Below are 12,284 nucleotides of genomic sequence, written 5' to 3'. Positions count from 1 at the left end.
CCCAGGAGTGGTCTCAAGTATGTGACAAGATAATGGGAGAATACATAAACCCAGAAGATGTCAGAGGGGTGTAAATTAACACCACCTTACCAAGTACACAATCAGGTGACAACAGTTAATTACAGACCCCAAGCAGACATTCATAGCTAGTACTCCAGACACAAAATAAGTTCAGAGATGCGCCTGACACAAAACTTACTTTAGGATTTTAGGCTGATTTGGGGACAACAGTTCCAAGCACTTCTCACAACCCACTGCTGCCAGCTGGTCACATTTTTCATTTATTGGCTCAGTTCTTTGTGTCAGAACACCACAAACTCATTACTCAATCCCTACCTATGTGGAAAAGTCAGTTCCTGGGTCCTTCATCCTCCCTCTCAACACCTGCCAGATTTAGTTCCCATTAGAGATACAAAATAATTCATTGTATCATTTGGGAACTGTAAACAAATCTAGTTAAGCTAGCAAGTTGAAACACAGTCCATTGCATAAGGAACAGGAAGCAGGCAAAGTGCTCTGCTGACCTAGTGGTAATACTGCATTGCTAAGCACACTAATCTGGGAAAGTTTGGTTTAATCCTCCTCCCATTTCTTCCTAATCAGCCTCTTCCCCTCCCCCTGCCCTGCTGCCATTCAGTTCCAAGACTTAGAAGTTATTTGCATTGCTTCAGCTGACAGATCCACTAAATCCATGCAAATTATTCTAACAGGCTTTAATCTATTTCCAAGGCATTTTCCCATGGATACAGCAACATTGATTTCCTTTGTCCTGAAGTGACTGCAATTCAATACACCACAGAAAAAGAAAAACTACAATACATTCCTGACTCCACATCTCTTTCACATTATCTTGACATTTCAGAATTCATCAGGCATTTATGGAGAAGGAGAGCCATCAATGAGATGATACATCAAGTAAAAACTCAATAAAATCCTGAAGAGAAATTGAAGCTTTCTAAATGAAGGCAAACTTAACAAGTACTGGCCACTGCAAATACGTTAATTTGCACTAGATGGTTTTACCTAACAGGGAAGACATCTCTCAGCATTAATGTAAAAGAAGTGTACAAGAAGGAAGAAAAAACTATATGTAAATAAGGATAATGAAATCGGTAGTGATTATAGACATGCTGACTTTTATTTTTTCCCCTTTTCTTTAACCCTGGCTTGCAGGACAGCCCTAGGAATAGATTCCTGTAAGTCTAGTTCAAATGGATAAGGTAATGGAAAAAAAAAAAAAAAGTCCAGCTTATTTTCTGAGCTAGTGCCCAGAGAAAAGACATGTGGTTGATTCCACCTTCTTCATTATCACTTTTATTCACTAAGCTGTTAATATCATCAGAAGAGACTGATTTTTCTATAACCTCCATGCCATTTACAATTTACCAGTGAGGAAGTCCATCCATTTTTAGGTTCTCTGTATTTCTCCAACACAAACTCTGAGGACTAATCTGCTGAAATCCAAAGGTATTTCCGTAGACAGTTGTCTAATAGACTACAGATTTGAGGGCATGTAAAGGATTAAGTTGAGCTATAAATTAACTTCTAAAGACACAGATATACCAGCATGCCCAGTTCCAATCCCAATATAATGAAGCTTTCTGCAAAACAACTTTCCTACTCCTGCTACAGCTGGCACTTTTAAAACTACAATACCACACAGAACTGCCAAAGGCTGCTTCATATAAACAAGCTAGACACAGGTAAAGGTATTTATCCATGCACTCTGTACGTGCAGAATAACACAAAATAAATTTTGGCTTACATCTGGGAAAACTTAATGCCTCATCAAAGAGAAAAAAGAGACAGGTATGCAGTTGAAGTGGAGGACCCAGGAGTTAGGTGCAATCTGTCTACCCCTTCAGAACTCAGCAACATATTTACCTTCAAAATCAAGCACAGCACAGAAAGAACTGGGTCTTGATACCAGTTTTATGCAGCTCCATTTACATATGTTTATCTTCCTACAAAACAGAATTATCCAGCAATCTAGTAAATGGCACAGTCCTACAGGCTTAGGTTTGCATATTAAATGGCTTGGAAACATGAACCCAGGGTTGCAGAAGCTGAGCCTCACCAGGGTGCTCAGGCTGCACAGCATTTTACAAGATCAGGCTAACATATGGCTTGCCCTAGTGCCGATTCACAGCATGGCATTCCATCCTTGCAAACGGGAACAGTTCAGCAAAGGATCATCCAATAGCTCCAAGGAATAGAAGCCACCAGTCAAAGCTCTGCTGAAAAACACCAAAAGCAGCTACAATAGGATGGTTAACTCGGCAAAGAACGAACCTCTTCTGTCAAGAGAATTACTATCAGCAGGGTATCCATACATTTTTGCTGCCTCGGATCTCCAGATCCTCCTTAGCACAATGTTAACTTGCTTCCAGGCACGGTGGCTCACTTTCATAGGCAGCACTAAATCCATCTCCCATGCCTTTACAAATACATTAGTTCTCACGTGGTAATCTTCTGCTTACCTCTGTCAGCAATGTATGGTGAATATGCCTCAGGAAGGTAAGAGGTATGATGCAAACTTACAAGTATGGAATAGAAATACACATTTCACAGAAGTCAGTGACAAAAATTTTAATTTATTGCAAATATTTGTCCCATTCTAACACTCTGTTGAAGCTTCTCTGTGTTGAACTAGAAGTTTATAAAATGCGAATTTAATTTTTGTTCCATCAAAATGTTTTAGAAAAAAGGTCTTCTAATTTGAAAAGGCAACACAATTGTTCCCTTAGACATGAAAAGAAAACAGTTAAAAGAAAAGCTATATCAGTGCTTACTTGCTAATTAAACAAGAACCCTCAGCACTTGGGTTTAGCTATGCAACAAAATAAATATGAAAGTCTATGCATAGCCTAAAGAGCCTGACACCCAATTACTGAGTTATAGCCTACTGAAGGCAACACACTGGAAAATAAAACAAGCAGCACTCTTGAAAAATGCAGACACGAGGAACCATGAATTTGCAGAGAAAAGTAACGCTTATGAATCACTACCTAAAATAGCTTGAGAGATTCAAGCTGTCCTGACACCCATGTAATGTGGTACCCATAAACTAAGACTATTCCGTGACTGTTCAAAGTTTCTCTAAGAGTCTGGATGTAAAAAGGCAGTGAGCTGCAGAGGTTGTTGCTGCTTTGCCTGTGTGCCTCTGGAATCACAAGACAACTTCTCACAGAGACACAAGCTGAACAAGATCACGCTTCACAACTCCCATGCTGTTCCCTCTCCAAACATATTGATAAAGAAAACGTGTTTCTTTTTACTTCTCTTCTGACATCACTGCCCCTGTATCTAGGCAGGTTTGCCAGGACTCATGAGATGAAATCTTTTTACAATGACAAAATACTGCATCTTACTCTCACCTGCTCAACTGTTTAGCCCTACTAATAGTCAGTAGGGACACCAGAATCTCCTAAAGGCATTTTGCTTCAAGTGAAGATTCCCAGCTCAGCCATTTCTAGAGCATGATGGAGAACTGGAAATGATAGTAAAGCTCTGAAAACAATCTACTATGACAGTGGTCAGGAAGGTAAACACTTTGCTCATAAACCACTGCAAGACCCTCAGCATTGTAAATTAAGCAAATTAAATTTTCTAACAGTCCTTGCTTGCTGCTGCATTATAATATTGCTCAGGTAATAAAACATCCAGACTGACAAACATAACACTCACAGAAATCAGCAGTAATGCCAGATGCAGCATTAGGGCTTGCGTGCAAGAAGGAAGCACTACAGGAATAAACTCTGTAAGGAACACCTCCTACATAAGACCTCTACTGTGGTAACTATTTCAGGGTACTACAGCACATCTGGGAGATCTACAGCAGGAAGTATAATATGTACTCACATAGGTGTGGTTTATTTGATGAATATAAAAATGCTTCACTATGCTCTACTGTATTTAATCACACTGTTTAGCCAGATCAACCAAACCTCACTCCTCCAGGGCTACTTTTGGGTTCTGTCAGTTCCCCTTCACCAGGGCACTAGGGCAACCTCGCTCCTCAAGTGCCACTTTCAGGTCCTGTGACTTCTCCTTAATCAGGGCATCGCACACTGCATCTGCCTTGTAGCATCACAGCCTCTTTTTCACTAAAGAGCTCCATGTGCAGAAGAGTCACCACGTGATCCCATGTGGTGTGGGTGCCCAGGGAGGTGAGAGCAGGGCAACCAGAGGCTTGTACAGCACTGAGGGCCTTGCAGCCAAGGCAGTCTGCTACCCACGCATCACCCAGCTGCAGCCCAGGCAGCAGAGCCACTGTCGCACAGGATGCTGCACATCCCTCCTTACACCCTTTTGAAAAGTCCTGCTCTTGTCTTTGAAAATCCTGTCATGTAAAATACATGTAAGTCTGAAAAGATGTTTAAAAGGATTCCTATTTCCCTAATTTTATTTTTTTTTAAATATGGGCAAGTATTTCTTTTTCACACTCCTTTCAAATACACTGATCCAAGCGCTTAAAGAAGTGTGAGCTGTCACTTTACAAATTTAGTGCGTCTCTCCACACAGAGCAGTGTTTTGAGACAGCTATATATGCATATATCCACATTAATTAACAGCATGCAGTTGGCAGTAATTGCTACTCCCCTGAGACTTCGCACTGAAGCATTGTTAACTAATGCTATTTGATCACCAGTTACAGTGGTTTGAATTACATGAAAATCTGGGTTTTCATCACAAGAAACACCAAACTTCTAGTAAGCTAGCCCCCTAAAAAATCTTGAAAACATGGTTAAGACATCCAGGAAATGTTAAAGTTCAGAACTAACTATACAAAAAAACCAAAATTAACATTCTTTTAAAGAGTCATAAGTGCTTTGAGGGGGCATAACCCCTGAATTTTCAGTACTGGAGACTGCTACAACCCACTGCTGCTTTGTCTGACTGCCATGACTGTGATCCCAGTCATTTTACGTCATTGCTTTAAAGTAGGTCAGTATCTGTAACTCCTATCTTACGGATATGGAAATCAGAGCAGGAGATGACAATAACTTTACAAAGAGAAAATCTGACTTTGCAGAGACAAAATTTAAGTCAGGAAAATAAAAAGTCAAATTCAGAAAGTGGCTTCTCAGTACTCTCAGCTTTTACAGAGTTGGTAACACCTCCTAATACGCTGCTATTGAGGCCTGGATAACACAGCAACGAAAGTGCTTTTTCTCTCAAGTTGTGATTAGGCAGCCAAGAAATACCACACACTTTTTTCATAACTGTCCATTTAAGTTTGGTAGGCAATTCAGCATTATTCTTCTATTTCTACATCTCAAAATTGCATCAAACTCCAAAGATCTACTTCAAAGGATACATCCAATATTCACAAGTGACTGAGTATTTACATCAAACTAAAGGAGTGTTCAGGAAAGAAGTGGCCAAAAAGTGCTAGAAAAATGAAGTGGACTCAGTAGTACTGCAAAATACTGGTGGGTACTGATGGGTACTGAGACAATGAGAAGAAAAAGGAAATGTCATAATTGTGGTGAAACAGAAATGGAGAAGGCTAAAATCAAGATGGAAAGGAAGAGGCAAACTAAAGCAGAAAAAGCTTTTATTTTTTTTTTTCCTTGAATCACAGACCAAAGCAATCACTTCCTAAAATGACATTCTAAAATGTCATCAGCAGAAGAAAGGGACGTGCAGCCTATAAGCTGGACATTGAAAATCAAATTTATCTCCTGATTCCCTTCTTCATCCATTTCAATCCTACCCAGTCTTTGCTGTCAGATTCCTACCACCCATCGTGCCCTCACTCTGTTACTCTTAAAGCACATTGACTCTACCAAAATGCCTATCCCTGACTTTCAGTGCTGATTTCATGTCACCTCTTGAAACCTTGGCCATGCCCTGCATCATTTCCTGTGTACCTAAGCAGTGCTGCAAACCTCTGGCTGCTCTGCATTTCCACAACATCCAGGACATGAAGACTTATAGCTGATCTGATTTCTAATAAAGTAAGGATCAGGCACTCTTCAGGGAAATTCAAAATACCCCTGAGCTCTTAATCTCTCTGTGTACTCTGATTTACTGGTTTAAGAATAGAAAAGTTGTTCCTAGTGAACTCAGGAATTTAACCTACATAAATTCTTGCAAAATTTCCATGAGACACCGTGTATGTCTTTAAAGACCCAGATATGGAATTTTGAAACACTTAATTTTATGCACATGGAAATTAGCTTCACTGAAAATCACTCAGGCTTACATTTTCCAAAGCATTGGATATAATTTCTCTTAGAGGTTTTACTTTCAAAGGGATTTAGTCATCTAGGTCATGTAAACACTCTAGAAAATGTTATTTCTCCTGCTCATGTTTTTTTTCACGACTACTGTAGGCACTTGACTTTAGCACAACCCGAAGTGCACACTTGCTCTCTAATCAATGGACATGGACAGCTCCCTCCAGGAGGTGAGCCACAGCATCAAAGCTGGTGCCTAAAGTCAGCGTGCAGACCTGGGAATTGTGTCTATATTTTGGCAAGCAATTTTGTCAAGGCTGGCCTCCTTGTAAGGTAAAGACACAGCACAGTTTTATTTTGATTAATTGTTTGAATTAATAGTCATATCCATTAATATGAGTTTCCTGAGCATCAAAGCAGGAAGAGGTTGAGCTATCAGATGAAAAAAAGCCACAACTCCTCTTAAACCACAGAAGGTACATGTACTTAGCAACTCTAATGTAAACAGCAGCATCATAATAGCAATTTATCTTTTACTCCACATCAAACAAAGAAATACAAATGAAAAATTACCTGGGCACCATAGACTCGCTGCATTGCCTGAAGCAACTGGTTTGTGTATTCAGTAAGGGTTCCTGCATCTTCTTCAAAGACACTGAGCAAAGAACGAGTCTTCAATAAAAGAAAAAAAAAGCAGTTTTCAGTCCTGAGCAGAAATATTAGAAAGAATCAAACAACTACAAAGAGGTGATAGTAAAAAGTAAAAAGCAATCAGAAATAATATGCCCTTGACTTGCACAATTCTGTTTATTCAGGATCTCTAAACACGAGGAAATTAGTTCTTTATTATGGATAGTAAACTGAGGCACAAGGACACAAACTTATAAAATGCTACAGCCACATTCCGATGCTCAGGCTCTTGCTCCTACTAATAGACAGTCCTTACAACATAATTAGGAATGTAAAAAATCCTGAGTATCTTCCTGCTGACAACAGTAATTCAAACCATGCTAAGGACTGGGGGTCAAACACCACTGCTTGCTCACTTTACTTCTCCAGTGTCAGACTGCATTGAAAGCACCCTTTTCCAGTGAGATAATTTACACTCCCCACTGTCTTGAGCAACTCTTAAGAGGCCATGGCCAAAGCGAGCTGATGTCACTGGACCAAACAACTGAGTGTTCATCTCCAAAAGGCACACAAGTACACACCCACTTGGAGATAGCCTGTACTTTCTTCATTCTGCTAACTCATCTTTGTCAGCAAGCAGGAAGGGGAAGGAAGAACTTGTGTTATCTTAAAGACACAAATTCCCTTGGTTTGTTGAAGTGGAATCATCGGGAATAAAGAATTATGTTGCTGACACAGCTCCCAGGATGGGAAAGAAAAGATATTTCAGAATAATGCTGGGCTCCAGAATCTGGTAGATCTTCACAATAATTAAAGAAGAAAGACAGTCCCTTTAACAAAGTCATGACCCATACTTAGTCTTAGCTTTGGTAAATCCAATCTATTTGAAGCTAACTGGAAATGCTTCTCCATCTGTACAGCTAACTTATATGACATTCATGAGCTTCATCTGCTTACATGAGGGGCATACATAAACTCCAGTACTTTCACAGACAGGTCAGTCCTGCAAAAGGGCAAGTGCTTTATTTATCCCCCTATTACAGGAATCTCTGATGTACCTAAAGCGTTCAGGTTTGAATTTGGGAAATTTATTTTCAAAGTTTTAAGATACTCCATTATTTTAACAGAAGGCAGATGCATTTTCCAAGGCATTTTTTCTTCTCTGCAAAACTCCCTGCACAAAAATCCAACACCAGCATCCTTCAAGAATCCTGGCCCATGATTAACTACCATTTCACATCTGTTGAGAAGTATCTAAGCCAGAAACCAGCGCTGCTCAGCAGTTAAAATACGTGACCTAGGAGTCAGTCTTTGGGTTCTCTTCACAACCCTCCTACTCTGAGTAACTTTAAAAGCTCTCAACAGTTCACTCTGCTGATGTGCTGAGCTACTTCAACACATCCTACCTGAGAGATGCTGGCAGTTTGGGAAGCTACTTTGAGATCCTAGCATGTAAGGGAATACGCATTACAAAGTATTGTTTTCAAATAAAGAGAACATAAAAACCAGAGAACGAAGAGAAGTCCAGGTCAATGAAATGGATACCAGGAACCCAAATGTTTAAAAAACCTCGGTACAGAACTTTCCTGTAAGGACAGTGGCATGTTTTTGAGAGTTTTCCACATTAAGATATTATTTCAGTAACTGAAAACATTGATTTTCAAAAATATCTGGTTTCAAAAGTTTTATCTTCAATGATGTACTAGAACAAGCAAAATAACATCAACAAACTATCTTGTATCTATATAGTGCTCAACTGCCTTGTTTTGTTAAAACAGCACGTGGAAAGTACAGGGTACAAAGACAGTTAAAAAAATAAATCTGGGGAAAGCAAAAATTATAAAACTTGACACAATGTTTATCAAGCCAAATCTAAAAGGTTATAAAGAAATTGCTGAAGTAGACTACAAATCACACACTTCTGCCTGCTGGAAAAGGTTCTAAAACACAGGAATGTCAGCTACATTCATAAATTTTACTGAATTTTTGCAGGTTCAGATTTTTCATTTGTCTAAATATGGCTTGAGGTAGAACAGCTCCAGGAACCAAACTCTGAAAGTCTTGGCCTCTGTTATTAGCACATTGTGCAAAAACAATAAAAACAATAAATGATTCAGACAGTTTGGAAGTTATTCTTGGAAACTTTTACATTTAAGAATACCATATGAAATCACTGCAACAAAATACCAGCATGTGTGTATTTTCTTTGTTGCTGTTTTGACAAATTTTGGAATAGCAGCTAATGTTGCTGAAATAAACCAGTAATCCAAATATGAAGCTAACATTTAGGAGGCCCCATTATTCACGACATTATCTCAGCTTCTGGAAAGATAGGAAGAAATTTTCTAGTTTCATGTAAGTACTTCCCTTGATTTTAGCATGACTGCTGGCATAATTTTTTCTCTATTTTGTAGCCAAACACCTCAAAATTAAGACACTTCTTATGGCTTCTTTCAGCCATAAATCTTTTAGATTTGTCTGGAGACAAATCAAGACAAAAGTACTATATTGATGGGGAGAGATAAATCAAGTTTCAGAAACCTAATGAAGAAATAACTTTGGCCTAATTCTCCTTCGTCTTGCATGCAAATCACATACTTCCCCCAGATTATACAAAGTGAGGTTATATCCTCATTTCACCATCCCTTTGCACTCCTGTGACTGCAGACAGCAGAGTCACAAAGAGCACAGAGTTTACTTCACACAGAAGTAAATGATCCTGTATGATGCTATGCTGCTCATTTCCGTGGAACAGAGAGTTTTTGCCTTGATTTTATGAATCTAAAGCTCTTCCCAGTGAAAAAGTAATAAAACATAAAAGACTGGAAAAACCCACTCCTGCTTCCTTGCATCAAAAGAATGTTCTTTAGTAACACTGGGCCATTACAAAAATTAAACAATGTCCCTCCAAAAAGAGCTTGAAGAAAAAGCAATGACCAAATCAAGGCAAAACATCCTGCCAATACTCAGGTTTTATGCACAGCCTGGCATTCCAGCAATTGCAAAGGATATGTTAACAGCCTTTATTTCAGGAAAGACAACAATCTCCAAATTCAGTTCAGTGCATTGTTCAGCTCCTTTCAGTCAGTGTTACATTTTTAATCATTGAGGGAAGTGTTGACTGAAGAGGTAAATTAATTCACTTCCCTGCATGTCAATTTCGTCAGCTTCAGGAGGCAGTGGGTAGGTTAACACTAAAAAAGTTACTAACTACCCATGATGAATCTGGTACATTCTGGTAAACTGTGGAACCTAGAAAAGCTCAGGCTGGTAAGGAACTCTGCAGGTCACCTTGTCCAAACCTTTGCTCCAAGTAGGGGTGACTTTGGTGCAACATCATTTTACTCAACACTTCTTCCAGCCCAGTGTTTAAAACTCCCAAGGATGATTACAAATACGCCACATCAAACAGATGATGGAAATCCCTCTAACTAGAAAGGGATTTCATGAAAGTACAAAATAAAAAAAAAAACCAGAACAACCAAACCACACCACCCAGGCTAAAATGAGGCTCGTTAAGTCCTGACAGGTGCACTTTCAATGTCTCCTTCAAAATATCTCATGACAGACTCTGCAACACCTTGCAGCAATCTGCTCCACAGTTTACCTATTCATTCCTCCTCCTGCTCCATCAGCAGACGAGTTAGGATTACAACACAGGGTTACCTGGGAGCTGAGCCCATACTGATCCACCCTGCCCTCATTTGTTCTTTCCCTGTTTCACCAACTACTTTCGTATCTCTCTCTGCACCACGCTTTGTCCCCAAGCGCATTCGCCTTCTGCATCCCTCAGTGAAGTTGTACCCTTTCCCCTTGCTGTTTTCTCTCTTCCGCCAGCCCCTGAACACATCAAGACACGGCATGTTCTTCTCTGTGGGACTTCCACAGTGCCAGGGGCTCCCTGTGCACACGGCGGCTCCCGGCAGCGGGGCACCGCGCTGGGGCGAAAGCAGGAACGTCCTCCCCTGCCTGCACCGGGGAAAGGAATGGCAGCGACCGCCTCTCCTCGCTCCTCAGACCCCATCAGAAGGAGATTATCTTCGGCGGGATCCGCCTCACTTATCCTGATGGCAGCTCCCGTATCGGAACTGCGGCCCTTGGGGAGCAGGCACGCCGGCGGTGACACTCCTCCAGCCCATTTTGCCACCGAGGCCAGGTGACTCACGGCGCACAGGTGTCCCTTTCCCTTCGGGGGCAGCCAGCGCACCGAGCCCTGCCCGCCTGTCCTTGCCCGACACACCTCGGCTGTTCAGGGCAGCCCTTACAGCCACCGAGCGCACACCCACACGGGACGGTGCGAGGAAAAAGCCACCGGAGTTTCACTAAGGGGGTGAGGGGATAGGGCGCAGTGCCCCCCGCGCTGGGGCACAGCCCTCGTCCCAGGAGACCCCGAGGAGCAAACTCTGCCTGCTTTTTCCCCGACGAACCCCCCGCGGGACACCGGACCTCCCCCGCGGCCGCACGGGGTGCCGTCCGTCCGTCCGTCCGTCCGCCCGCCTCAGCGCATCCCCGCTGCCATCGGCTCCGACCGCCGAGCCGGCCGTGACCCACTTCCCGGCCCGCCGTGCCGCGCTGTTGCCCCGCACCGCCCCCGGCAGCCCTCTCCCCGCCACGGGACGCTGCTCCCCGGCCCTCGCCAAGCTGTCAGTCCGCCCCGGCCCGGCCAGACCCGCGGGCTGCCCGCCGGCACCGAGCCTTCAGGCGCGTCACACCGACCGACCGACCGACGGGCTGTCCCGGCAGCGGCCGCTACCTGCGGGCTGTCCTGCAGAGCCTCTTCCAGGAGGAGCTTGTCCACGGCGGGCATGTTGGTGCTGCGGCGCGGCGGAGCCCTGGCAGGAGCGGGGTGCGCGGCGCTGGCACGCCCCGGCGGCGGGGCTCGGCAGCGCCCGTCCCTCCCTCTCCCTGTGCCCGCGGGGGCGGCCGCGGCGCTCCGCAAGCACCGGGTACTGCCGGACGGCTCCGCTGACGGGGCCGGGGCCGCTCGCTCCGCCCAGTTCCCTTCCGCTGGAGGAAGCGAGTCACGGGGAGGGCCGGTGGGGGGCGGCTTCCTGCCGCCATTAGCGCGGCGGGCAGCGGGAAGGAGGGCGCCGGTGGAGGCCGGGCCGTGCCCTCCTCCCCGCGGGGGTGGCGGGGTGCAGCGGCTCCGCTCCCTGAGAGCAGGGCTGCGGAAGGAGGGGTGCAGGGAAGCAGGGGCCCTGGATACCCCCTCAGCTGAGAGAGGCTGCGAGGGTGTGATTAAAACCTGGGGAAGATCACCCCCTCCAGCCTGAGCTCGTGAGGCTTGGGGACCTCCGGCTGCGGGCGAGCCCTTTGCTGTGCTCTGCTCAGGTGCGCGCCGGGGACAGCGGCCGGGATTCAGCACTGCCGCTTGCTTATCAGTTTGTGGCGTCTGCAGTTGGTTTTGTCCATATTTTCACCATCTGCCAGTGAAACTGGGGGACCTCGTTGTGCTCCCGACAGGCAAAT

At 43.7% G+C, this 12,284-nt stretch overlaps 1 protein-coding gene across 1 annotated transcript in view; it reads right to left on the bottom strand.

Annotated features, from left to right (window-relative positions):
* APPL2 (adaptor protein, phosphotyrosine interacting with PH domain and leucine zipper 2) overlaps window positions 1-11,693 on the bottom strand; it is a 33,146-nt gene extending 21,453 nt beyond the window's left edge. The window contains exons 1-2 of the mRNA XM_040063481.1: window positions 11,569-11,693; window positions 6,759-6,857 (exon numbers count right to left, since the gene is read on the bottom strand). Of these exons, the coding sequence (XP_039919415.1) occupies window positions 6,759-6,857; window positions 11,569-11,622 (153 nt within the window). The 5' untranslated portion in view covers window positions 11,623-11,693. The remainder of the gene's footprint in view (window positions 1-6,758; window positions 6,858-11,568) is intronic.
* Window positions 11,694-12,284: the final 591 nt, after the last annotated feature.

Source organism: Hirundo rustica, chromosome 4, assembly GCF_015227805.2.
Source record: "Hirundo rustica isolate bHirRus1 chromosome 4, bHirRus1.pri.v3, whole genome shotgun sequence".
Lineage (NCBI taxonomy): Eukaryota > Metazoa > Chordata > Aves > Passeriformes > Hirundinidae > Hirundo > Hirundo rustica.
Note: the sequence above shows the minus strand (reverse complement) of the source record. Positions and strands in the feature narration are given on the sequence as shown.